Source organism: Rhopilema esculentum, chromosome 18 (genome assembly GCF_057945365.1).
Source record: "Rhopilema esculentum isolate cy_ngs chromosome 18, ASM5794536v1, whole genome shotgun sequence".
NCBI classification, from domain to species: domain Eukaryota; kingdom Metazoa; phylum Cnidaria; class Scyphozoa; order Rhizostomeae; family Rhizostomatidae; genus Rhopilema; species Rhopilema esculentum.
This window is the reverse complement of record NC_142832.1, coordinates 4,117,547-4,144,520: the sequence shown is the minus strand read 5'-3', so window position 1 is coordinate 4,144,520 and position 26,974 is coordinate 4,117,547. Positions and strand designations below refer to the sequence as shown.

The window sequence follows — 26,974 nt, the reverse complement described above, 5'->3', positions numbered from 1 at the left end:
GTTTACGGAACCGAAAAATGAAATAACAAAATTTCTAACAATTTAAAACATTTGGTTTAACAAATGGATTCTAAGGTAGTTTCCCGTTCTATCTCTATTTCTTGTGTCCTTTGCTCGTGTACGACTCTTGTTCACACGATTACAGGATCTGGCTAACTTCAATGCAAGTTTGTAGAGAGAGAGAGAGAGAGAGAGAGAGAGAGAGAGAGAGAGAGAGAGAGAGAGAGAGAGAGAGAGAGAGAGAGAGAGAGAGAGAGAGAGAGAGAGAGAGAGAGAGAGAGAGAGAGAGAGAGATAACGACAAACTGGTCATTATTGCTTTCCCTTTTTGGGTATCAATGCTTATAAATAAAAAGAGCGGAAACCGATAACTAACAGCTAATAAGGATTGCTGCAAAATTCAATATCTATGAGAAAATATTTACAAGATAAGTTTGTACAAAATTGGAATGCTAAAAGGTGATGTTTGCCTTTTTCGCAGCGTTAAATGTAACCTTCTAAGGATTTCATTGAGTCAAAAGGGCAATATAGAAAACTTTGTGTTCAAAAACCACAAAAATGGATTTATATCATCACACAACATCAAATTTAACCTGGATGATACTAAAGCCAAAAGAGTCTATTCATCCATTCCTCAGTCTATAAAATATATTACAATTAAAGGCAAGACTGGAATATCTTTTTTCGAAATTCATCTTAATTATATATTCTTATTCCGAAATATTTATTAATGTCATGCTTGTATAAAAAACAATTCTAAAATGTTGATTTTGTAAAAGGTATTTATGGATGGAAAGGATTGGTAAGGATTTTTATCAGTTTGAAAGCTCGTGTTACGCTCTAAATTGTTTATTAATTTCTCGTCCGATTAGCAATCTACGAATCTCATTGGTTCCTCCACCGATTTCAAAAAGTTTTGCATCCCTTAGTAGCCGCCCAGTTGAATATTCGTTGATGTACCCATTACCACCTAGTAAATGAAAATATAATTTGTGATTAATGAGGTCAACTGATAAAAAAGGCATTACATACAAGATTAACAGGCATATAAAGTAATGGGCAAAGCTAAAAATTTGTTAGGGGGTGACAACGCCCAGATTTGCTGACAAAATGGCGTTTCTCAAAATGGCTTCCAGTGAAGCCTCTCTTCTATTGTGAACCATTGTAGAAAACACACACAATTGGGGTAGGAGTTGGGTACATAGTACGGAAGAATTTGTTTATCGCTATTATCATGTTTTAGAATTTACAAAACGTTGGAGCAGTAGAAAATTTTTTTGCAAAAAGTTGAAATAATTTTGTCGACAGGCTTAAATCAAGATACTCACAAGTTTTAAAAGGGTCCCTTCATAAGAAAGGGGCATTTCTTAAAAGGTTTAAAGGGTGATGTGCCCATGGTATCCACATATCTGTATCCTCTCAAATCATAAAAAGATTCAATAAGGCATATTACCGAGACATTGAATAGCATCCAATGCAACTTGAGTGGCATTTATACCTGCAAATAACGCAACACCAGCACAATCCTGAAACAAATTTTTTCTATAAAAATCAAACACAGCCATAAACGAAATTTATGATCTGATTAAATGTAAGAAAAAATAATCGATGCAATTTAGTGAGACATCCATCCACGAAATTATTGGGTTTGGAACAGGTTACCTCATAGTAAAAAAATCTTAGTTTAAGGACGAGATTATGATATCATTATTGCTTCTAGTCAACACCCCGTAAGACCTACAATATTTCGGATATTAGAAAAGTTTGCAGATAAGGGCAAACAACTAGCACAGACTTCAATTTGCGTTTGTGAAATGGCAAAAAAGGATAATGAACAATTAATCAACACTGCCCACTTTACGTCAAAGCTCTTTCAATCTCCTTGGTCAACTGTCAGAAATTCCTGGCTTAGGCATTTTACGTCTTGTCAAAACATCTTTAGGAACTTCGCTTCTTTTTGAATCTCCATTGTTGTATGTAGGTCCAATCGAATAGTGATGGAGGCAACAATATCATTGATCAAACCAACTAAACGGCTTGACAGAATGATGCCAAAATACACCTCTCCTTGTATTCTATTTGTTCCCTCTCTTTGCTAGTGCAGCTAACCCACTTCCGATCAAACGAAACAATTTTTTATGGCATAAAATGAGCCATAATTTGAAACTGATACCAATTTGTCTTTAATTATCTGATGAATACACGAGAAAAGGAAATAAGTTTTAATATAAAAGGCTTAAGTATCTTGCCTTGCTCTCAATGTGACCCTTATCACATGCTCTAGCAACAGTGTAGCCGTAAGACCGTGTAGCGTTCAGTTTCACATACATATCCGCCATCTTGCCTTGCATCAGCTACGAAAAAGCATTTATCAGTCCCATAATAAAATGTGTAGGAAAAAACAGAGTGGTCATTATATAATTTCTGCCTTGGATTTTAAGCTTCATTAAAAGCATACGACAGGTATTAGGTAAACTAAGTGGGTCCCATCTTTTTGTAAAAACGAACAAAAAAGTTGTGTAAAATAGCATAATTTACTTTCTTCAACATCCTTACCTCACAGCCCCCAGGACTCCAGTACTCACCAAAAAAACAAAAGCAACATAACTTTATCTACCAGAAAACATTTCTCAACCAATGGAATATATTAGCAACTAACACCCTTGCCGTATGAAACTAATTATATTGCACACAAAATTTTGTTGTAGAATCGAAATATAGCAATTGAAAAATACTTTTGAATAAAAAATTACTTGGAAATGGCCAATGGGTTTGTTGAATGCCTTCCTCGTGTGGCAGTATGGAAATGCAATATCAATGGCAGCTTGCATGACCCTTTTTAAAACAAAAGGGGATGTCAGTGGAGAGAACTAAAAGATTATGCAGATGGCGACTACAGTTAGAAAGGCCAGGACATAGACAGCACATCTCGTCCATCCTCTCTGTTTACTGAGCAACTGTTTACAAAAAAGCAGCCACATGCGAAATATCCATTTTGATAAAAAGAAGATATTACCATTAGAGACAAATTCGGTGACACGACTAGAGTTTGTTGATAGGGCCGATGATTTCTATTGAACCAAAAAAGCCAAACAGAAAGACCACTGATAATCCAGTATCCAATGGAGACAGTGTATCAATTGGGACTCGGTGCTGGTTTATATTAAGCGGGGCAGCCTACTACTAAAATTTAAAACATGTGCAATGGTTTAAATTGTCACTATAGCGTGACTTTCTTAAGAGGCCTTGAGAGAGAAATGTGTGTGGGGAAAAAGGGAAAATTCTAGTACTATCCAGGAAAAAATGTATTTCCTTTTATGGAGGCAATTATGGAGTACCTAATAATATATAATGTTTAAAGTTTGATTATATAAAAAAACCAAACTCACCCTACCGGACCTACAGCAAGAATAAGCCTCTCTATATCCAAGCCACTCATTAAGACATAGACACCTTTGTTCAAGCCACCAAGCAGATTTTTAGCTTCAAGAAAATACAGCAAAATATAATAAACATGATAAGACTGCGAGGTCTGATAAAAGATTGATGGAGCAATCCAAATGTGGTTCAAAACACTATCTTTATACGTAAACTGCAATACTGCTTGCGGACATTGAGTGAAGGACCTTGAACATAAATGGTGACAGATTGGTTTTGAAGGAACATAATATTTTGCTATAAACCCTCATCCTTTCTCTTTTATCAATATCATCTGTCCCACATCTCTTCTTATCAATTTCTTGACACCTTAAACCAACAATGATTTGCAAGCACTGGCAAAAACTTTGAAGTTTCTTGAAATGGAACGACTCCTTGGCAATTAATCGTCGCTTTGGCTTTACATCTATTATGATTTCCCTAAAAGCGGCTTTGGGTTCTCATTGCATTCAAATTCTAAAGCAGCACAAGCATGTCCACACAATACCAAGAAACTATTTAAACGATTAACTGTAGGTACAACTTAATTTTCTTTTTTCAAAAAAAGATTTACGGAGGTTGCATCACCAACCTGGTACCTTGCAGTCTTCAAAAATTAACTCAGAAGTATTTGATCCTCGCATTCCAAGTTTGTCCAGTTTCTTACTTGCTGAGAACCCAGGCATACCCTAAAAAGACAAGACAAATATTCATTAGCATAAAGAACGTGAAGTGAGAGTTCCAAAAGGCAAAGACAACAGCCTGAGATTTGGACAGAAATAACGATTAAAATCATCAAGTATAGCAAAGTTTAAGAACAATACGGAAAATATATCTAAATTTCTTTCTTTCAATCTATGAAAATTCAAAGATTAATTTTATACAACCGACAATTTTCATTCATTTTTAATACATCTAAGCTTCGATGTTTTGGCATCTGATCCTAATATCATTCTTTTGATTTCATTTCCATTTTCTACGATTTACATACTGTGGGATAAGAATTCCAGATAAAAAATCAGTTTTCAAACTTACAGATATCAAGAAAGAGAAAAGATTAACATAAAAACAACCCAAATATATCCTAGCATTTTTCATACTCATAGAAAAGAAAAACCATGTAAAAAGTCATTCAAAACCTGCTGCCAATTTTTAATATTACGATTTCACAACAACTAATAGCATTTAACTGCATGAGTCTTTCTTAGGTACGGCTGGCTTTTTTGTCAAAAAATGGACAATCTATGACAAAATTTAAACTTATTTGTAAGCCTTCAACTAAAACAGACTTTGGTGTACAGAACAGGATCGTTCTAAGTTGCCACTCGTCAGGCAACTGTTCATGATGATCGCATTGAGTGTGAAGTCGGAGTAGCAGCTTAGAACAGTCCTGTTCTAGACACCAAATCTTGTACAGCCCTGCCCATATCGCACCGAGCAATTTATTACAGACCAGCAAAACAGTAATACTCATTAGTTGATCAAATACACACACGTTTAATCTCTAAGCAGTGCTCTCTTGATTCCATTATGCACCAAGCAATGCATCAAAATGTTCTATCACAACGAGTTTAGCTTAGAAGCTCCAGGACCAAACATACCTTCTCAACAAGAAAGGTGCTTATACCATGATGTTTCGCTTCCATATCCGTCTTAGCATAAACAACAACAACATCAGCATCAGGCCCATTAGTGATCCAAAATTTGCTTCCATTAAGAACATAATAGTCTCCTTTAAAAAAATTATAATAGCTTAAAAACTAGGCTATGCTACCACATCAAACACAAATGTAGTATTTGTAGGATCTACTTTACATTTTATCCAAATCTGATAAGAAAATGTTAGGGGTCTTAGCATTTTGGTAAGGAAATCTTTTTGATGTAATTCTGTTTTTTTGAAGCTGCCTTTGCACAACCAAAAGTTAGTCATGGATGTTCCCCGTTGATAAAATTGGCCATCTAAGTGTTCCATGTTGGTAAAAAGGTGTCCAAAAGCTGTCCGTTTTCCCCTAACAGCCTGGTGGCTGGTGCTGTCATTGAATCATGTTGTTGATAAAACATTATTTATTTAATAGAAACAGTGACAATGTAAGCCAGGGGTTTTAACTGTATTGCATGAAAGGGCTACCACTTATAGCAAAGTGTCTACTTAAAATGATTTACAAGGAATCTGGGACTATTCTCTTAAAATCTTTAAAAATGTCTCTTAAAAATTTACAAACCAAGAAACAGAAAAGATTCTAGGGTATCCCTGAATAGCAAGTTACAAACATCGTTGGAGGGCAGTATCTTATGTTATTTCTATATGCCCACTAACCACTGAACTAGCGACATGAGCTAGCATAGCAACACCATGCTGATGAGATAGAAGATTGCAACTAAATCCTGTTATTGAATTCAGCTACAAAAAGAGACATCAAATATCAAACTAACCTTTTTTATCAGCTCTTAGTTTCATTGATACAACATCAGACCCTGAACTGTGTTCACTCATTGCAAGGGCACCCATGTGCTCTCCAGATAAAAGCTGCCAAAAATTTGAACAAAGCAAAAATACCAATTAGAAAGGCAGCAATTCTTCAATCTGCTATAAAGATGATCTTCTAACCATATAATACTTCAAGTTTAGTGTAAATGTATTGCTTTTTTCACTTTCTTTTCGCTCACCAATTGAATGCACTAGAATGGTATACCATTCTGTTGCATTGCCAGTAACCCCTGTGTACACTTATTGTAATAATGCAAACATTTGCATTTTGGGGGTGGACGCTTAATTAAGGGTGGATACTTATTGAAATTTTTACATTCAGGATAGGGTTTTTTTTGGGGGGGGGGGGGTTTCGAGATGGGGGGAGCGGGTTTTGAGATGGGGGGTTCGAGATAGGGAGGGGCTCAACTCATGGATATATGGTATTGGGTCAAAATTCTGAAATTTTTAAGACTAAAAATTGTTATGACATCACTACACCAATTCTGGTTTTTATATGTTATTCTACAATGGATAGACAATGGTTGCTAAAAAACTTTGTGATTTAATTAAAAAGTTGTCCCTGATCTGGTTGTTGTACTTTCTGGAAGCCAAATGTGAACATGACTACTCACTTTTGGTAGATATTTGGACTTTTGTTCTTCTGAGCCATGCCTCACAAGCTGGTTGATGCAAAGATTGGCATGAGCACCATAACTAAGTGAAATTGCAGCTGACACCCTGCTGAGCTCCTCAAGAATAATGCAATGCTCAAAGTAGCCAAGACCCAGACCTCCATATGATTCTGTAGAATCAATGAAGATGAGACCACAACTGAGATAACAGAAAATTACAACCAGGTTTTCCCCAAGATAATAATTCATACATAGATGTAGGAGCCAGGGGGTACAGGGAGCACATGTCCCCACTTCACAGAAACAGAGGTAAAGCACATACTTGTAGCTCCAAGAGGTGCCCCCAACTTTGGAAATGTTTGCAATGTCTATGATTTTGTATCTCATTCTGTAAATAGATGTGGGGTAACTCCATAAGTCTTTAGTACTACAAAGGCAAGGGGTATCATCTTAGGGGGGGGAATGGAGGGCTAGTCTAAAAAATATAACAGCTATATTCTTTGAAATCAAATTTGAAGAAAAGTAAGGCAAAATGTTTTGTATATGCTTGCACAAATCCTGCAAAATTGTGGATAATATACCTGGTACTGTGACTCCATGGATTCCCAAATCACCCAACTTTCTCATAAATTCCTTTCAAAATAATAAAGGAAAGTGCCATTACTGTAGAAATCAGAAAGGAATCTACAACTGATTGGCTACTATGTCAGCACCCTAGTGCAGACCAAAGTCAGTCACAGGTGAGCAAAAAGCTGCTCACCACTGAAAACTTTTAGGTCTTTCCTGTATATGTGAGGGAATCTTTTTTTCAGACAGTGGCAGACACCTAGGGGGGGGGGGGGCTCCCCAATATTTTAGAGAACAATGGCCTTTTGTTCAAAAAACAATGAGAACATGTGACATCATCTTATCAAAACAAAAGGCTTGCCCCCCAATATTTGACCAAGTGTCCACCCCTTTTGTCAGAAAATGATCTTTTAAGGCCTATGTAAATAACAATTTTCTTGTCAAAATTGGCATGCTTTGTCCCATAAGATAACAATAAACTTACTCACACAAGGAAAATAACACTTAAAACTTCTCTTCACAAAAACACTGTGTAAAATAATTTTGCCAAAAATAAAAGGATTATCTTAGTCATAGCAACAAGACCTATATCTGCAGCCTCACCCTCATCTTTGGCCATCCATCATCCTTATCAATTTTATCTGCATAAGGAGCCAGCTCTTTTTTTGCAAAGTTGTAGATTGTTTCTCTAAGCTGAAATTGTAAACAAAACAATAGTTATTGTAAAATTTGTGCTGGGGAGCTTTGAAAATTTTTCAATATGATCTGCAAGCAAAAGAATTTGATTAGCAAACAGCAATGATCAAGTGTCTGCCTCGAGGAAGTCAAAGAAACCATGATTAAGACCTGATAGCATAGCTATGTCCATCTTTGTAGATGGATATGATCAAAAGACAAAAGTAATATAGGAGCTTCATCAAGCACCTAACTGAATGGGGGAGCTTGATCAATCAAGCACCTAACTTTTGCTCATTCCAGGGCCTGCTTGTTTGCAGATAAATGCAGCCCTCACTTGAGAACCTTTGCAAACAGAGAGCAAAATCATTAAAAACCCGTTTGAAAGTCAAATGAAGTCCGAAAATGTTTTGATCCCTAATTCTATAATTGGGTCATTCCATGCGAAGTCAACACAGCAGAAGATAGAATTTTACCTCATGTTTTTAGATTTTGGTGAAATTTGATTTGATGATTATGATAGTTGAGATATGTATATTCTGAAATTTTCAACTCAATATCATTTGTCGTTCCTGAAATATAGCCTTTTATTTTTTGGGCTTTATTGTATCGATCGCGCCCCCCGGAAATAAATAATCAGTCATAATTTTGCTTCTACTATTGCTATGAGGCTGGTTGAGGTCTCATCTGAAAGGGATTTTGAAGCTCTGTTTGAAAATGGAACATTTGAAATCATTGGTCCTATGAAACAAAATGTAAATCTAAAAGTGAAGTAGTCTGGATTTTGTTGATTTGGCCAGTCTGCATTCAAGACCCCTTTTGTCCCAGAACTCCAGTACAGTGAGCTTGACCCTTTATAAAAGCTTGCCACTTGTATTTTGGCATGTTTTAGCAAATCTTTTTCAGGATAAATAGTGGCAAGGTAAATAGTGGCAGTGTCAATCCCAGAATGCACACTGGCTATTTGGCATGTCAAATTAAAAATTCAGCAGGCACTATGAAATTTGGTCCAGTATGTGTGCTTACTACATTGTCCGTGGACTGAGCTGTGTCCACATAAAAGTTTTCCAGCATGGCCTAGGTAGGTTGTCATTGATTCACAAAAGTACATACATTACATTTTTATTTATGCAGTGATGCATATGTCATATATGCAGGCCCGAGCACAGAGCTCTGGAGTGGTATACCACTCCAAGCGCTGCAGCATAAAGGATACCTCGCTGGGAACTACCACATTTACCAGAACAAATAAATGGATCTCGAACTTTATTAATCTTGCATCATATAACCTATGATCATTTATCAATGTACAAAACAAAGTAGTTCATTATTATGAAGAAGGTTGCAACATATTCAGGAGGTTAGGTCAGATTGACTTAAATCAGTAATTACCTGAATTTGATCATCAGTCAGACCATAAAGAACATCATCGACTCCTGTACTGGATATATTTCGAGTCGCAGGTATCATTAGCTGCGGCATCCGGGCACAAAGGCGTAACAAACACCTTCGTATGCCAGAAGCAGCTCTCCAGGAGACCGCCATTTTTGAAAAACCCTGATATTGAAGACGAGGCTGATGTAGGCCTCCACAGCACAGCGTTGTCTACATAGATTTTTCAGCAAACTTTTATGATTTCAAATTTTTTTTACACTTTCCACCAAATAGAAATAAAAAGGCTGGATTTTTTATGATATCATAATAATCATGAGAACCACCCCTTTCCCATTTTCGGTAGACGCTTTTGTCAATTGTCCTCTATTCTCGCTAAATCTTAGCCTGAAGCAAAGATACTTTTGACAAAACATTTCCTTTTCAAATATATATTGCTGTGCGTTGGTTCAATTAGTCCAAGGCAACATCTTTAATGTCACCTGTACAATGAACACGATATTTCGTGACTCTGCTTCCTTTCTGAGCGTATCAATTTTTCTGCTCTCTTTGGCGTTTCTCCTGACCTCCCCCTCTTCTCTCCTTCCTTTCCCCTCATCTTTACACCGCCTCCCGTTCCCATCCCCTCCTTCCCTTCCCTTCCCCTCCCCTCTTCTCCCTTCCCCATCCCCTCACCATTTATTTTCCTTCCCCCTCTGGGTTCCACTACAACAAATATAAAGAAAAACAACAGTAATTGCAGGTGCATCGTTCTGGACTATTGCAAAATATCAACAGTTAACTGTTCTGCATTTAATTAAGTTCAATTTAAATATGACTGTTACAAATACATCTATCTGCACGATCGATGACACGGATCCGTGTTCGTGTAAGCCAGATTAGGCTGGGTTATCTCACTAAAATCAACATAAAGCTACAGCAAATAAAACTTACACATCAATACGAGATCTCCTTCTGCAAGATACGTAGTAAAAGATTTATGCTAGTTTACAAGGGAATTGGACGTGGTTGGAATTGAAGTGCATTTTGGAATTTGTATGCACAGAATCTCTCAAGACTTTATGCAAGATTCTAATTATCTATCATGGCAAAATAAGCAAAAGGCGATGTTTAAAAACAACCTTAAAACAAACATTACTTGGTACAGATGGTATGAAAAATCGTAAATAAAACATGTCAAGTTCACTTGTACGTCTAAGTTTTATCTACTATGCATGTCATAAGACTGACACTGAAAAAACGTTTGCAAAATTATACATGTAGAAAACATATATAATACCATTTCCGTTGCATAAATACAGTCACGGGGGAGCACTTGGCTAATTTGAGCGGAGAAGCATCGCTAGAAAATTGGGACTAACATTCCACGGCTAATCAGCGCCGTTTGTATGGGACTAGCAGTGAACGGTATGGAGGAAAATCAGCTTGTCTAAATGACAACCGGGGATTGTGCTCTGAAATCGTGAACTTTTTATCTCAATTCCGCATATCGACAATCTTCCCCTATTTTGGCTTGGGATGACGCCCTTCTATTTTGGCCTCTGCATGAACAAATAATGCAAAAATAAGAAGCAAAATATAAAAAGCTGCATAACTCTGTATGTCAACTAGAACTTATATCAAAACAACAATTGTCCCCATAAAGTTGGTTTTTCATTTCGAATTCTCCACTCTTGTTGCGTCCCTAAACCTAGACCAAGTTAGCCTGTTCATAGAGTTGTCAACAACTCCGCCATTTTGACGCAACCTCACATGAAGCCTATCTAAATTTAACATCTTCGAACACATATTACAAATCCAGGCATTCGCTATTCAAATGGGAAGGCTTCTTGCATCAGTTTCAACAATGGACGCTTCAACGAAACCAAATAAACTCCTGCGCAGCCACCTACGTACAAAGTGGCATGGGATGTGCTGTATCATTTCTCAAGATGGAAAACGAAAGCGAATCATTTTAAAGACTACAAATAAACTACATCACCAAATTTCAGACCCAAGAGTCTGCTTTAGATTCGTCCTGAAGCTGGATCTTATCGTCGTCCCGTTCTTTTCTACTTTTGTAAACCGGGTTTGAATAAAGCGGCGTGGTTTCTCCTTCGACACTTCCATCCTCCTCATCATCATCCTTGCTCGCGCTGCCCTTTTTAGGTTTCTTCTCTTTCTTAGCTTTGGATTTCTTTGAATCTGTACCAGGCATCAATGGCTCGTCTTCACTAGCACTGTACGCAGGTGGCCTGCTCTTCATTTCATACTCCTCCGTAGGAGGTTTTTCGTCTCTCTCCGCCTTGCCTGACAACGGTACTGGTTGGTAACCATCGCTGTCAGCCTCGTTCTCTTCCACCATAACAAACCTCCTTGAATCACGCCGCAAGGGAATATCCTGCTGTTTTTCCTCCATTTCAGCAAAGGTGTCTCGCTTTGGTTTCTTCGGTTGCTTCAGTGTGGCTGTTTTGTAAGCTTTTTCTTCGTCCGAAGCTTTACTGTGTGACCATAACTCTTTCTTAATCGCTTCTTGAAACTGTTTGTAATGCCAAACTTGCATAAGGACCTGATAGATTGAGAAAGTAATAAAAAAGATTAGATTTAAAACAACGGGTCTTGAGGAAAAAGTCCTTCTATCCCACACTGAAAGTCTATAGTTTTAAAACCACGGTCAAATATCGTTATGACGAATTCTGCTTATTACGAAATCTCGCAAACACGAACTCAAAGTAAGGTCCCTTAGAATACTCCCTGTGTAACGAACCCTCTGTATAACAAGCTCCTGCTATCACGAACTTGTTGTCATTACGAACGTAAGTCTTTTAAATCTTGGCATACCCCCATTATAAGGGACACTAGGTAAGGAAATATTACAGAATTCGCAATAGGGGGATGTCATGGAATTCTTACACCTAAATAGAAGAATGGTGCTGTATTCAAAGCTTGTACAATCAACGTGTATGGGGAGATGACGTAAAGAAACCGGCTGCATCCTTCTTCATGTATATACAAACAAAGATTTACTCACTCTATTGGCATCAAGAACAACTCTTTGTGAATATGTTCTTAACTGCTTCTCTTGTTTAGGGTCCTTCTCTCTTGTCAATGAAACGATCCTTTTGATGCCACCGTGATCAGTCAGTTGCCTGGTGTTAAAAAAGAAATTATCGATAACGTGTCTAATTGTGAGCAATACCTACACACATGCCATGCCATGATAGTATTCGGTACATCCCAATAATAATAAAACCGATTATACTTAAGTCATCTATAAATACTGCCTATAATTGCAACGAAGACTATATTTATGAAAGAATACTTTAGGCTATAAAATAAGAACTGGTAATTCACACACACATACACCACTCTACTTCTTGTAACAATAACATAGAGCTGTAGCCAACTTGAACCTCTATGAGTCTGTTTAACAAATTAAACTTTCCTTTTTTTTAAGATTCAAGATGAATTGTTAGAAAGTAGAAAGTAGATGCAACTAATAGAATGATAACAGAAAAATAAGCAGGGTGTAACTAACCCTTGTCAAGTTTGGCGGGGGTATCTTTAAAGAATGGACACAGGAACAGAGGGCAACGAAGTTCCAAAGCGGGAACAAAAGGGAAAAGCGGGAACAGAGGGCCATAAAGTTTCAAAAGGGGGAGCAGAGGGCCATAAAGTTCCAAAAGGGGGAACCCCTCCTTAGAGTAAAATAGTCATAGATGCATACTTATTTCTAAAAATTCAATTCCATATCAACCTGAGTCTGGTACATTCGACTGAGAAAATAATAAACTGACGTGGTATCCAAGTCTAATATCAACAGAGCTGGCCATAAAGGAGCAAATTGTTATTCACCCTCAATGTTCACGAGTCTGAGCCAACGCTCAAATTGAACTGAAAGCATACATACTTGCAATTGTCATAAGATAAGTGAGTGACAACTTGAAGCGTTCCAAGGATGCCACATATTGTGTATTCTGATGGTTCCTCTTCTCCTTCTGGGCTACTCGGCGTTGGTAGCACAGCAAGCAGTTCTTGCATGGCATATTTACCTATCAAAAAAGAGCGTGATCAAAAATTAAAGATAAACATTAAAAAATCTGATCAAAAATTCTATTGTCAATCTAAGCGGCTTTTTAACATCCTTTTTCGACCGTGACGTCATGAAAACTATACCATTTTACTTCAAAAGTAAAAAGACACTACTTACCAATAACCTCTTTATTCTTATCTTCAAGGGCAAGGTTTCTTAGCACAAGGGCCACTGCCCTTACGACATATTCCTGCTCTACTGTCAGCAGTTCGAAGACTGGACGCAAGCCATCCTGTTTCCTTACGTGCGTTCGTAGCAGCGATGCCCACTACAACGAAAAGGTGAATTAGCTTTTCTACATAAATGAAAAATCTAGGCGCAAATTCTGATAGATTTGGCAAGGCTGCAGATTGTAAAGCAAGATAATAAATCAGCAAGATCTATTAATGTAAATTTACCATTCACTGTCTTCTTTTTTAACATAAAAAACGATTATTCATAAAGTATTTAACTGGACTTCCTCTACTAAAATCTACTGTTGACTACAAAAAGATATTGACAAATAACAAAATACAACAAAAGACATTAGAGTTACTTACATTCCACGAACAGGCGAGTAAATTGTGAATTGCTCCAGCCGAAGCCTCGAGTGTGATCGGATTGGTTGACCGCTTCAAAACCTCAATATACAAATCAACTGTCTCAGGGACCCACAATAGCTCTACACCAAGCGGGGGACCATTCCTCTGTGGCCGCAAGTATCTTTTCTGCTCAACTGGTGCAACAGGGGTCGGGTCCTCCTGTGCCTTTTTACGGTATTTCCGGCTCAATCTGGTGGGTTTCTTTTTCATAAATAAGCAGCCACTTCCAACAGCATCGCCAGGGATGCGCCCCTCGCCTCCTTTTGAAGGCGAGTCAGACTTATCTGAAACGGCAGAAGGAGCATCTACTTTGTCTTCGACCTTGATGGCGTCAGCATGAGCTTCGCGGTCGATTTCTTGATCAATTTTATACGAAAGATTTCGAAGGGTGCAGATGATGTTTTCTATAACCTGGAAAAAGAAATAAAAAAATGACGGACATGTCAACTTAATATAAATGTGTCTACATCGGATAAAACTCGTTGTCAATTTTTTCTCTAAACGAGAAATATTGACTTTATAGCCTTATAAATGAGGGGTAACAAATCTCAAACCCTCGAATCAAACATGTCTACCGCCTTCTTGAAGATGTTCCTATAATATAAAAAATTTGGGGCATCAATGAACAGACGGTCTCTAATGAGTAGCATGGGCGAATTCTACAATAAGGGTTCATATTTAGGGGAATTTTGAACACGGATAACCAACCAGTCATTTTCAGTGACAAGCAGCATACCTTATTATTAATATCGCTTTTGTTGTTTGATGCCAGTGCAGCACGCAACATCCAGATCAATGAATCAACTAGGCCCTCTTGACGACGTAACTGTTGCCTCGCTTCCATACCAGCTGCTGACGTGTTGCGCAGAACACCGACAGCGTTGCGCAGAACAGTCGACCACATGACCGTTGTTGGAAGCTTTCCTTCTAGGTACAGCGACCGCTCCCAGCCTGATAATGGAATGACGAGCAGGACTGACACAGCTTTTACTGATTCCTCGAGAAGCTCCGCTCTGCAATGCTGTCAAAAATGGATTTGAATATGTAACAATCAGAATCAGGAATTAAAGGACCGCTAGTTAGCAAGGAGCTGTCTAGTTTCCATACTGCTCGACCTGATGACGTAATTAGTTTACCCTAAACCTAACTCTAACCCTAAACCTAACTCTAACTCTTTACTTGAAATAATTAATCATACTAATTTATGACTATTAATCATGCTTAATTATGACTATCAGGTCGAGCAGTATGGAAATTAGACAATTCCAGTTAGTACATGCGTAAGTCATTGATAGTTTCAGCCATGTCATCGTAAGGCGACACACGAAAAGCGACCCCTAAACTCTTGGCCAGCGCTAATACAAATATTCGCTGACAAAAACAAAAATAGTTCTAATACTTCCCAGGCTCTTTAATAACATAATTTTGATAATAATCCTAAGCAAAAGCAAAATAGATGAGTACTGATGCCTTTGTGGAAGTAAAAATTTGCGATATGTGTATCACTATCAAAGATTCAACAGAGCGACATTTTTAGGTAAGAAACAAATAATCAATATAACATACCACTGCGGAGGAGAGGTTGTACAATATTCCTGTTACATATTCATGAACTTCGAGGCTGTTTGATGCGTAGAGGAGCTTCACGCATGCAGATATACCACCGCATTCTTGAATGGCGGCCTAAACAGAAGAAGGAGAGGGGTCATCGAAAAATTCGAATCAATTGGAAATCGCATCATAAATAACTTTCAGAAATGCAGCTCATCTAGTAGTACTGAGAAAATTGATAGAGGCGAAGAAAAAAGAAAATACAGACAAAATATTCGCATTGGATGTATTATAACATGCAAAAGAGCTGATTTCGAACAAATTTTGATGAAAACGATAGCTGTTGAAAAAATACCACAAATGATTGCATAATACTACTTGAAAAGAATTGCAGAACTTGATACAACAGTGACTATGTTTAAATGTCTATATCCAATGACAGTATTTATAATACAATCACAATTCGTATAGGTTTACTTATCAGACTGACAGCTTTACGAGGCTTCTTTAAAGACTCATTGCTAACAATGAGCCATTGCGCTACGCGAGCATCCCATAATGCATTTTAGACAGTCTGGAATCAATTTTGGTTAATCCGTAGAAGTTTACTGCCATTGCTTGGATCGTCGCCACGCTCGCAAAGGCCCATTGTTAGCAATGAGTCTTTAAAAGAATGCAGTTTTCAATCAAGAATAGCAAAGCGCGAATGCCTGTGAGCTCACCAAATAACTTTGGGCTCATTGTTCCGGTAGAACAACGTAAGATACCCTTAATACTTAAGGAAAAAGGGAAACAAAAACTGTACAATGTATTTCGAAGGGGAAGTAAATAATTTACCTTGTTATCGTCAAGATATTTTCCATAAGACAGGTTTCTCAAAGCACCAGCCGCGCATCTGTGGCAATCTTCATTCGGGTGTGACAATAGTTTAACGAGTAGGGGAATTATATCGAGTTCTCTGTTGGTACAAACATAATAAGAGTATAAGAGATATTTTACATGTCCCGGGGATAAGCAAGCGAAAATTTTGGATAAAGTGAGCTGGGAGTAAATAAACTCTTTGTTTTCTCTTCGTTATAAATTGTAAAGAAATAATAAGGTTCTGGGGAATACAAAATGGGGTCCAACATCATTTTTCGTAGTTCAAGGATCCGGCTCGAGTGAATTCTATTCAGTATGCATAAAATCGAACAAAATAATGGCGCACCGAATTTTGATTTTGATGTTGTCATCTTTGTAACACAGATGCTGAATGTACCCAGCTGCATTGGCTAGAAGATGGGTGTCTTCCGTTTTCAGGAACATTGACAAATCCAAGAGGTCTATTTCGTACTCATGTCTTGCTTTTTTCTCTGAAGAAGAAGAGAAAGTCAGGATAAAACACTCCGAAGCTATAAACTGTCGATATGTGGTTTAAATTGCTACAATTTCACGACGAATGCAAATGGGAAGTGTGTTAATGCATCAGGGTGATTCAAGGTGGTTCGAATAATACTGTTCTCAATTCTCAGCAGGTAGATGCGAAGAGGGAGAAAAAGAGAAAAAGACACAATAATGGAGAAGAAAGGGAAGAATGACGAGACAGCAAAAACCACTTCTCAGATACACAATGACCATTGAAAAGCACTAAACATTTCTTTAGCATGAAAATTATAGAAAGGTTTTCTCACCATCTTCATCATAACTTGCGTTGACGACAGATGCAACTGCGGCACTTTCGGCTTGGAATGCACCCTCGCCCACGGAACTCTCGACCTGTGATGTCGATTTTGTTGTAACTGTCTCTTCCACGACATAGCCAGCGTTGCTAGACGCAGAGGATGTTGCCCTTGTGCCATAGGCTGGAGGGCGGTCAGCTGGAGGCTTGGAGCCGGTTGAGCGAGCAGAACTGCCTCTGGAGAGAGATCGGACCATGACCTCCTCTGTAACGCTACCCTCACCACGAACGCTACCTTCGCCTCTTACACTTCCTTCGCCTCTTGCACTTCCTTCGCCCCGAACACTGCCTTCGCGAATGCTACTTTCTCTGGTAAAGCTCTCATGAACGCTTCCCTCTCGACTGTAGGCTGAAGCATCAGTGTGATCACCTACAACGAATCAGATACATTAAGACTGCAGATAAATTAACCAGTGTCTAATGACTGAATAAATAGGTGCTGGATACATAGTCAACCGCAATTAAATGGGGAAAGAGGAATTGTAACAAAAGAAGTGGGCTCTGAAGCAAATTGCCCCCAAACAATAGCGAGAACATACGCATAGCCTTACAAATGAATCTGTGTTAATGCTACGTTCTGCTTTAACTAATGCCAGACGTTTGCACAATCCCTTTAATGCACTATCGATGTGTCCCTCGAATGGAAAAGTTAATGGCACCCTAAAATGACAGATGTCTTCAAAAAGGTGTTACTGAGAGTATTTTAGTCAATTAATTACACAGACTTCTTGCTTTTAGAAACAGCCGATTCAAATGCGCATTATTCTAGAAAAACATTTCTTAGTTCGGAGCAAACAATATAAATGATATGAAATCTAGTGCAAAGGCTCTTTGTCGTTACTTCTACCCGAAAATACTTCTCAAAATCCTGCTATAACATATTCTCCCTGTGTTGTACAATACTACCTGATACAAAGTCTGAATACTCAGGCGCATTCTTCCAAGACTCGTCCTGCCGCGTTGGCGAACGTGCTCCGGTATACCCTATTTCTTTGTTGACGAGCACTTTATTTTGCGTCGAATTCTCACTGAATGTTTGCCTAAAACCGTGGTTTTCATTAATGTGCATTTTTCCGCCAGTATATGCCACATTTCCAGCATGATAATGCTCTCTTATCTCACGCTCTTCGTAAAAATTGCCATTTTCTTGGCGAAGATCACGTCTTGCTATTAAATGCTCCTCCCTCTTGGCAACGTCATACTGGCGCCTGATCTGTTCCTTTTTCCTCCTCAGTGACTCGTACATTAGTTGCTCGTCACTAAACTGCTTGAGTTGCTCCTTAGTTTCAATCTTGCTATCATGATAACGCACTGTTCCATTCCTTTCACTTTCAATCTCTTCAACAACACGCGCCATTGGTTGCCTTTGCACGTATGGCCCCGCAGGGTCATGCATATCATTTGCTTGGACAGTCTTCGACTTCTCAGTTCTTCGCACGGTCACCTCCTCTGCAATGGCTTCATCCCTCGATCCAATCCCGGTATGCGTCATGGCCCGTTCTCGTCTAGAGGGACCGTTCAGCAATGCCTCATCCGCAGACATGGACCTCGTCTTAAATGAACCTTCCCTTGAACGAGCAGAGCTTAGACTATCTTGATTAACAAGGTTTCTTTTTCTGCGCTTAAGTGAGTCATAAAGAAATACTTCCTCGGCTGATAAATCCTGGCTAGACATTCTGTTGTAGAATTTGAAGCCTTCTCGCTGGCGTTTTAAAGACTCAACAGAAAAGACACTATCACTAGATATAGGTTCTTTATAAACACTCCTTTCGCTTTCATGCCGTATGCTAGTGATGGGGTAGAGATCGTCGCTAGAAAATTCACTATAAACTGGGCTGCTGAGTAAGCTGGAACCTGCACTGTTTCTTTCTGCAAAACTAAATTCACAAGATCGCTGTTTACTCAACGATCTTCGTTTTCGTGTAGTTTTTTTTCGACTTGACCAGACTCTATTTGAAATTTTGCGAGATTTCTTTTTCTTTCCCCACACAAGTAAAAGAGTGACCATTCCATTCCAGTTCGAAAGGCGCCATTTTGTTGAAAATCCCGATGATGATAGCAGTTGGAGAAGTCGGAAGGCCTCAGTTGAGACGCTGGAGCCAGTGGCTAGGCCTTGATTTTTGGCCATTTGTCAACTTGATCTTCCATTCGTCTTTTCTATCGTGGCACAATCTGATGCAAAGTGTCACAAAACAACCCAAGCAGCACAGCTGCATGCAACTGCCACCGATGATGGCCTTGGTTTTAATGTGCCAAACAACAGGGCGCGAATTCGAACAAAAGTAACGAACACTAAAATTAAAACGATGTCGACACTAATCGTGTCTGCATACATTGAAATCCATGACTTACAGCCTTAGCATTTGGATCAGCATGGATCGGTCATACTTTATTTACTTAGGCCGAAGAAAGAAAAATGGTGGGTCGGAGATCAGTAGTTGACTCCCAATTCTTATCCGACAGCTGATTTGACACTCTTACTGCCTGTCTCATAAACATATTCCAAAAAATCTTTTCAAAAAACATTTCATCTCATTGTCGAAGTTTTTATGTGAAAAAATTGAACAATACTGCAACTGCAGGTTTAGTTTCAACGCGAAATCTTATATTTCAACATTCAATAAGAAATTCCACCTCACCATAAAAGTAACAGCTCTGAAACAGGGGCGGACACTTGGTCAAATATAAGGGGGGGGGGGAAGCCTATTGTTTAAATCAGATGATGTCACATTTCCACATTGTTTTAGAACAAAAGAGCATTGTCCTCCAAAGCATTGAAGAGCGACCGTCCCCCTCGACCCCCTCACCCCCAGGTGTCCCCCATTGCTCCAAAATATATTGTTTCCAAATATATCGCATTAAAATTGAGTGATGTTCGTATGTTTTGAACAGATTTCAGACTGTCATAGTACAGGGACGCATTTTTACAATGAAATTCCCAGAATAAAAACATGCTCGGAGCACACGAGATTGTAAAGCCAAAAAGGCGTTTAACTCTTGAAAACTGTCGTGGTCAGGTGATCATTTTGTGATAGGTTTTATTTTCAGAATCCATTTTTTCTGAGATTTATTGTACATAACTGCTTATGATTGGTTGATTATTCATTTAATGCTTTTGTCATATTCAATTACATTCATCTGATTGCTTACTCATTAATCTCTAGTTATTGTTGAAATTTGCCTTAACCTAATCAGCAAATCACTAATATTACTTAGGATTTTGGACTTTAAGCTTCGAACGTTAGCTATGGAAAGACATCGTTCGAATTGTATTGGCATGGCCTGAGACTAATATCAAATCAATTCCAGGGAGTAGGCTCATGCTCAAGGCAACAACCGCAGCCGCATCTGGTCGTCAACTTAGCCAAGTCCGGTCCACTAAAGTCAACTGAAAAAAAAGATCGGCAAACTCGGACTATGAAATGTCAAGGCATCGCAATGACGAAAGTCTAAATATGTGTCTTATTAATGTTTTGTTCTTTCCTATTATTAAAACTGGCAGCAGTTGTGTGCAAGATAAAATAAATAGAAATTATAAAAAATTAGTCCTATTATTCTATCTTGGAAGTATGTGTGTCAATGTTGACTTCATTAGGTCGACGGCATGTACCCTCTTTTTTATCAAGAATACACTCTTCTGCAAAATGCAATTTTTAACAACGTTTTTTCTCAAAATCAAGGATTTTTAACGATGTGTGGGTGCTTTTTCGGTGAATATTCAAATTTGTCAGCAAATTAATGCTGTCTCACTCACTTTGTTGGCAAATGAGGCCTGAACCCCTCCCCAGAACGAAAAGGTAGCAATCGCACTGCTTACACCCTCTTAATTTAAGAAAAAATCAAGCACAATCCAGCCTCAGATTTTCGAAAAAATTAAGAACAGTCAGCCTGAACTTAAACTTACTGGTTCTTATAAAAAAAGAGTGTATTCTTATAAAGAAAAGGTGTGGACATTTTTACGGTAAAAAACAGGCTACTGATAACAGTTTTATTGGGCCTTAAATCTAGATAATGCTTTTTTGACTTATGGAAAGCTTTTGCAAAACAGATTTGGCCTATGATTCCAAGAAAGTTGTTCTAACTACTTTGCGTGACAAGGAAGTAATATTGCAAAGGCAAAATGCACAACAGGTGCCAATTACTAGGGTAAACATGATTTAATTATATACATAATCAAATTAAACTCAGAACACACAATGCTATACAGAAGGACAGAGGGCCTTGCCAAACACCACGGCAAAAGGGAAGTTTCTATGTGATTTGAATGTATTGACATTTGGGCAGTGGCAAAAGATGACTAGTTGTCGTCAGGAACAAGAAGAAAGAGTATTATTTTAACATCAAACGGTATAGCTTCAATCAGGCAACAAGATTGTGACCTGAGAAAGCATTTAGAATGGATCGAAACGTTTTGTTATAATGCATAAGGCAAAATAGGGCTATTTTTTGGATTCAAAAAGAGAATACGCTTGATTGGGTCACTAATTAGCCCTGTAAAATTTTGAAAATGGCCTAATTTACGACCCGACAACATACAACTATCGACACAGACTAATTTCAACATGAAGACTCCAATTCCATGATCCATTTTTGGCAAATATGGCGATAAAAGATGACACTAACAAGGAACAAGATAAAAGTTTTAAAGAGGACCGATGAATCCTAGGTTTTTCCGTCACAGCAGAGCACAATAAACAAAAAGAAAGATATTTGCTCTCACCTCTAGTTGACTGGGTAACTGATGTTCTACTTTCATCAATCAAGTATCCATTCGGACTCCTCGGTGCTTTCGCGTCTTGTTCGTAGGTATAGTCCGTTGAAGTGTCGTGCTCCGAGCGGTTCGATGTCCTGCTGGTTGATGTTGTTGTAGTGCGGGTCGTTCTCTGCATACTCTCTTGCATTTCTCTAGGTCCAATTGTCACCTCGACAACAGGCTCGTCATTTTCCATCACGTGGGTTGTTGTTGACACCACCTTTCTCACTCTTGTGATAGATCCTGCGAAATGATAAACAACATCAAAGGATCTTGCAAAGATGCCGACGTCTACTTCGAAAGGAATGACATGACGAAAAACAAAGCACGAGGAAAATTTTCCCGTTTTACCAATTTTGGTACCACAGGAGCCAGGTATAAGACGGTAATGTATATGAGTAATCGATTTGCTAATTCTGGAACATAGCATAACTAGTCATACAAATTTCGCAAGAGAATGAGCTCTAGATCAAGGTTTCAAACCTCGCACACATTTTGCTAAAAGTGGGGATAAATTGTTCTGTGTGAATGAAGAAAAGGCCACTGTAGCAGGCTGCTCGACGGGCTCCAAGGAGTTCTTGCGGCGAAAAGTCGATAAAAATGTAGCAAATATGAAACACCGCAATACGCCGAGAATAAACAACAATAAAAACACGTAAATCAGTAAAGGCTAATATTTCGCCCTGGCATACGGGGCTTCATCAGAGCAAAAGTGTTCTGCTTGTTTTCATTAAAAGCAACAAATCAATAACAAACAGTTTTTACATAATAGAAAAATGTATCTGCTATGCAGACCCCAACTCGATTCTGACAACTATCCCCCAATACTACATTTAGATTGGACTATTGGAGCCCAACACAAAAAGGTTCATCATAAAACAAAATCAAATTGCCAGACAATCGACGAGAGGTTGAGTCTCTTGTAACAGGAACAATCATATACCGTAAAAGCTCTATTAAGCCCCCCCCTCTTTCAAGCCCCCTCTCTTTCAAGCCCCCTCTCTATTAACCTTCCCCTCACTTGTCAAGCAAAATTTTAAAATTAGCCCCCTCTCTATTAAGCTCCCCTTGTCAAGCAAAAAAAACAAAATAAGCCCCCTCTCTATTAAGCCGCCCTCTTTTTAAAGCTCCCTCTCTATTAAGCTCCGCCTTACTCGTCAGGCAAAATTTTAAAATTAGCCCCCTCTCTATAAAGCCCCCTCTCTATAAAGCCCCCTCTCTATTAAGCCCCCTCTTTATCACCCTATGTCAAACAAAGAAAACACGCGCATTGAGTTGGTCTCTATGATGTCAATCACGACCATTAACCACATTATATTACTCGATAGGCTGTAAATAAGCCCCCTCTCTGATGACTTGGGTAATGACAGGGTAATGATGACTTGAATGAGAAAAAGAAAGATGTGTTATTCCCAAACGCTCTACCAATATGACAAAGAAACGTTGATGATGACGGCAAACTTACCATCAGGGTTCCTCCTTTCTTCTTCCAAAACATCTGGGGTCGAAGTTCCAACCGGCCGGTAGTCTCTCGGCAATGTCGAGTGTCCGGGTCCGGTTGGTTTTGGTAGTTCAACCCGGGCCACCTCTCTTGGTAGCGTGCTTGATGATGCGGAGGAGTAATGACGTGTAACTTTGGAAGAGCTGCTGTAACCCCTGGGACCGAGCTGTTCTTCATCGTACTCTGGATTATCCGACGAAGATCGCACGATATACTGCTTGGTTATCGTTGTCGGTTCTTCTTGTACAGTAGTGGTACGTGTTGTGTACGTCGTGACGAGTGCGCCATCGGGTGCGACAGTAGTAACGACAGTTGAGTGTGATGTCGTGTACGGGTCCGCGCGTCCACTTCTGTATGACAGAGAACTCGCGTTTGAAGGCGTCCTCACCAATCTTTCATCTGTAGACAAAACGGCATGAGCGTGGTAAAACTCACCCTGGGTACCAGACTCACTATATAATGAGTCTGGTACCCAGGGTAGGTGAAACTGAGAACTATGCAATAAATCTTAAGCGCATATGTCAACAAAATATTTTATTAAGATTAAGACTTACATATTTCCCTATCCATTCAAGGCCCTGACTGAGTGAACAGGGTAAAAGACCTGAATTTAAGATTTATTATATATCATTAAGATACATAAGAAATTTAACAAAAGTGTTGTCAAAGATGTGATAGTTTCTGGAAGGGACTGCATAGTGTGTCAGTATGTTGTACAAAACAATTTACTTGTGTGGTTTCGAAAATTGTTACCTACGCCAGTCATAGTTAATTGTTTTCCTGGATTTCCAAAGGTATCTCTATCCTATTTGCAGCCCCCCCCCCCCCTTTATTTTGATCCTCTTCTTCTAACTCCTACACTGCTTCTCTTTTTAATCCGTTCCTTCTCTATTTCTTTTTCCTTATCATTCTTACGTTGTGGGAAAATTAGCACAATGTGTAACATTTTGCCGGTACTGTTATCAAATCACCACTTTACTGGAGGGTATGATGGCGATATAAAATTAATGAAAACAAAATACAGGCTGGATTACCTGTGCCAAATGAATCATTCATTTTAGGCCCATTGGAGATAATGGAATCATTATAACCAGGTTTGACTGGAACTGCATACTCGTCAATGCCATTGGGGGCAGTGTAATTCTGCGATTGAACAATACGTCGCGTAGATGTCTTGGTAACTGTGCGATTCTCTAGATAATAAAAAATATCTTGCAATCAATTGATGCACAGAAAACAGGAAACAAAATGCTACCAAGAAAGCTTCTTGATGTCACAGTTCAATTAACCAACACAACCTTGAAAACATTAAAGAAAAACTCATTTTCGACCCTTCAAAAGGCTTCCAAAGACACCAAAAAAGGAAAGGTAAAACTATTTACCCACTGACCCCCTCATTAAATCGTTCATCGGCCCAAAGGCACAGCACATACAAATAATATAAGTAACAATCAAGTAGATAAGCAGTTTCAATTTCCATTTCTTGGATAGTTCAAAGTGTAGACACCAGTCAATTTTTGGAGAATCGTGTTTCAGGGCCTACTTTTTCTTCAAAACATGCACTATTTTTGTAATAAATGCTATTAAAAAAAAATAGCAATTCCACAAGCTAGGCGTGTGAAATGTACTAGAGACAAATGGTACAGTATAAAAATTAGGCAAGATTGTAAGAAGGTTAAAAGCACCGTTTTTAACAGCATGACAATACTTGGTCACATCAACCCTAAAAATTACAGATCAAAAAATGATAGGAAAATCGAAAGTGTGATTACCCGATAAAGATCCAACCGATGTGTCACTAAAAACAAAAATAGGATGTTTTAGAAATTCATGTAAGTTATAAAGTATAAACACCGTTACATGCGATGCGAAGGACATTCAAATCTAACTGGCAATCCGAATTCAGGACCCGCGAGAATTCAGGACCCGCGAGAATTCAGGACCCACGAGAATTTAGGACCCGCGAGAAATCAGTCAAAGAACAAGAGGATTCATATTATTGGCCTGGACTACTATCCATGTACACTTCGCAATGAATATGAAATCATCTTTCATAGGCATAGACATATGGGGGCTGGGGGGGGCTACATTCCCCTAATCGGCTACATTTATTGCATTTCAGGCCGCATTTGGGCAGTTCTATCCTTTTCAAGTAATAATATTCGGACAAAATCAAAGACGAAGGAACCAGAGGGCAAAGGGTGCACTTGCGCCCCACTTTTATGAAACAGTGGTAAAGTACCTTCTTGCAGCTTACAGGGATGCCCTTATATTGACTCTATGTTCGCCCTCCCCCACTTTATAAATGCTTCTTACGTCTATTCTAAGATCCACACTAAGCCCCCCTTAAACATACTGCATCCCTTAAGCCCATGTGACTGAGATCTGTCCCTTGTAGGCAGACTAAAATAAATGCTTTCTCGCTCTGACAGTCATTGCAAGTACCGTTAAAAAATATTAAGAAGTCCAAGAAACATGGCGGTCAACGACAGCGAGAAAGCAAATGAAAGCCAGTGAAAACAGATATGCCACACACAGACCCCTCCTACACTTCATTGTTATCTGATTTCAGAGATCATGGGTATTGTCTGGAGGAAAGGTGGAGAATTTTCGGGACTGTATCACAACTCGCGCACTATCTATACCTGTACACTCTTAAAATTAATCTGATGAGAATTTCTGTTTACCAGTCTCTCTTATAGTTTTTGTGCATAGAAGGCAGAGCTTTACACGCGTTTTGGTGCATAGAAGAGGACTGTTCTAAGTTCAACTCGGAGTAGCAAAAAAGTAGCGAAAAAATGTATTTCAACAACTCTCTTCTGATCAATATTTTACCTTCTTATCAAGTGTTTATGAATACAAATATTAAATTTGCATGAGAGAAGGTCACATGCAAGTCTCTTTTCATAAAAAACAGACAGCGACCCTTTAACCACCCTAACTGAGATAAGCACATCGAAACAAAAATTGAATTTTCTTATTTCACTTCAAAGTACAGCGAATTATATTATGGTCTGGGTCAAATTCAATAAACATCCAAAAACTGCAAGACATCATTCCGAGGTCACTTCAAGATTGGACAAACAGACAGAGACTATTCAAGCTCGAAGCCCAAAGTCGTGCAACAAACATCAAAAGATGAAGCAGTTTAAATAAGGCTGTTTGAAATCACACGGTTTAAAAGTAAATTAATCATAGGGACGGGGGTGGAGTTCAACAAAAACGTGATATCCACTTGTCAATATCCAGATAAATTTTTTGAAAATTTTTTCTCATCACCGCCGTTAGTTTATACGCTTCGTAAAAAACGTTTCAAAATTTAACCAGAAGTGAGTCACTAAGTATATATAGCTCAAACTTTACATTTGAGTAGGTTGAAAAACTATAAATTTAATTTTATATCGCATTTGTATCTATATATAAGGAACGGTGAACTTATGAATTAAGAAAAACTTTCTAACTCAAAAGAGCGCGTGAAACTCGTAGTAGCAACTTAGAACCGCTCTGTTCTATACACGAAAAGCATGGACAGCTATGCCTATATGGCAGCGAACACTTTATGACAGACTGGTGAAAAGTGCTTCTTATTGCTCAAAAGAACCTTCAAGTCCTAAGCATCCAGCAACATGGGCGATGTACGAAGCGAA

General features: G+C 38.6%; 2 protein-coding genes across 9 annotated transcripts in view; both read right to left on the bottom strand.

The window, feature by feature from the left end:
• Window positions 1-311: 311 nt before the first annotated feature.
• LOC135681014 (isovaleryl-CoA dehydrogenase, mitochondrial) lies at window positions 312-9,762 on the bottom strand. The gene is made up of 12 exons (XM_065195268.2): window positions 9,153-9,762; window positions 7,689-7,778; window positions 7,100-7,151; window positions 6,519-6,688; window positions 5,850-5,943; window positions 5,018-5,148; window positions 4,009-4,105; window positions 3,389-3,482; window positions 2,753-2,834; window positions 2,249-2,353; window positions 1,453-1,525; window positions 312-969 (listed from the first exon to the last, which is right to left on the bottom strand). Exons 1-12 carry the CDS (start codon window positions 9,303-9,305, stop codon window positions 833-835), a joined length of 1,278 nt encoding a protein of 425 aa, XP_065051340.2. The 5' UTR covers window positions 9,306-9,762; the 3' UTR covers window positions 312-832.
• Window positions 9,763-9,888: 126 nt separating this feature from the next.
• LOC135680772 (uncharacterized) overlaps window positions 9,889-26,974 on the bottom strand; it is a 43,777-nt gene continuing 26,691 nt past the window's right edge. For 7 of the 8 annotated variants that reach the window (XM_065194943.2, XM_065194940.2, XM_065194944.2 and 4 more), the window contains 14 exons: window positions 25,100-25,125; window positions 24,362-24,520; window positions 23,292-23,726; window positions 21,794-22,069; window positions 17,027-17,443; window positions 16,564-16,708; window positions 16,194-16,314; window positions 15,372-15,488; window positions 14,542-14,826; window positions 13,764-14,216; window positions 13,342-13,492; window positions 13,042-13,183; window positions 12,163-12,280; window positions 9,889-11,700 (listed from right to left, as the gene is read on the bottom strand). In XM_065194943.2, coding sequence (XP_065051015.2) covers window positions 11,140-11,700; window positions 12,163-12,280; window positions 13,042-13,183; window positions 13,342-13,492; window positions 13,764-14,216; window positions 14,542-14,826; window positions 15,372-15,488; window positions 16,194-16,314; window positions 16,564-16,708; window positions 17,027-17,443; window positions 21,794-22,069; window positions 23,292-23,726; window positions 24,362-24,520; window positions 25,100-25,125 — 3,406 coding nt within the window. In that variant the 3' untranslated portion in view covers window positions 9,889-11,139. Of the gene's footprint in view, window positions 11,701-12,162; window positions 12,281-13,041; window positions 13,184-13,341; window positions 13,493-13,763; window positions 14,217-14,541; window positions 14,827-15,371; window positions 15,489-16,193; window positions 16,315-16,563; window positions 16,709-17,026; window positions 17,444-17,979; window positions 19,694-21,793; window positions 22,070-23,291; window positions 23,727-24,361; window positions 24,521-25,099; window positions 25,126-26,974 lie in introns of those variants that run through there. The other variant, XM_065194941.2, reaches the window with a different exon arrangement.

What these genes read in the sequence shown, in the direction of transcription:
- LOC135681014 (XM_065195268.2), bottom strand. Translation starts at nt 9,305, where the DNA reads ATGGCGGTCTCCTGGAGAGCTGCTTCTGGCATACGAAGGTGTTTGTTA. An exon ending in CCATGGAGTCACAGTACCAG is followed by an intron (nt 6,689 to 7,099) that starts GTATATTATCCA and finishes TTGATTCTACAG; the next exon opens with AATCATATGGAGGTCTGGGT. An exon ending in CTTGCTGTAGGTCCGGTAGG is followed by an intron (nt 2,835 to 3,388) that starts GTGAGTTTGGTT and finishes TGTTTTAAAAAG; the next exon opens with GGTCATGCAAGCTGCCATTG.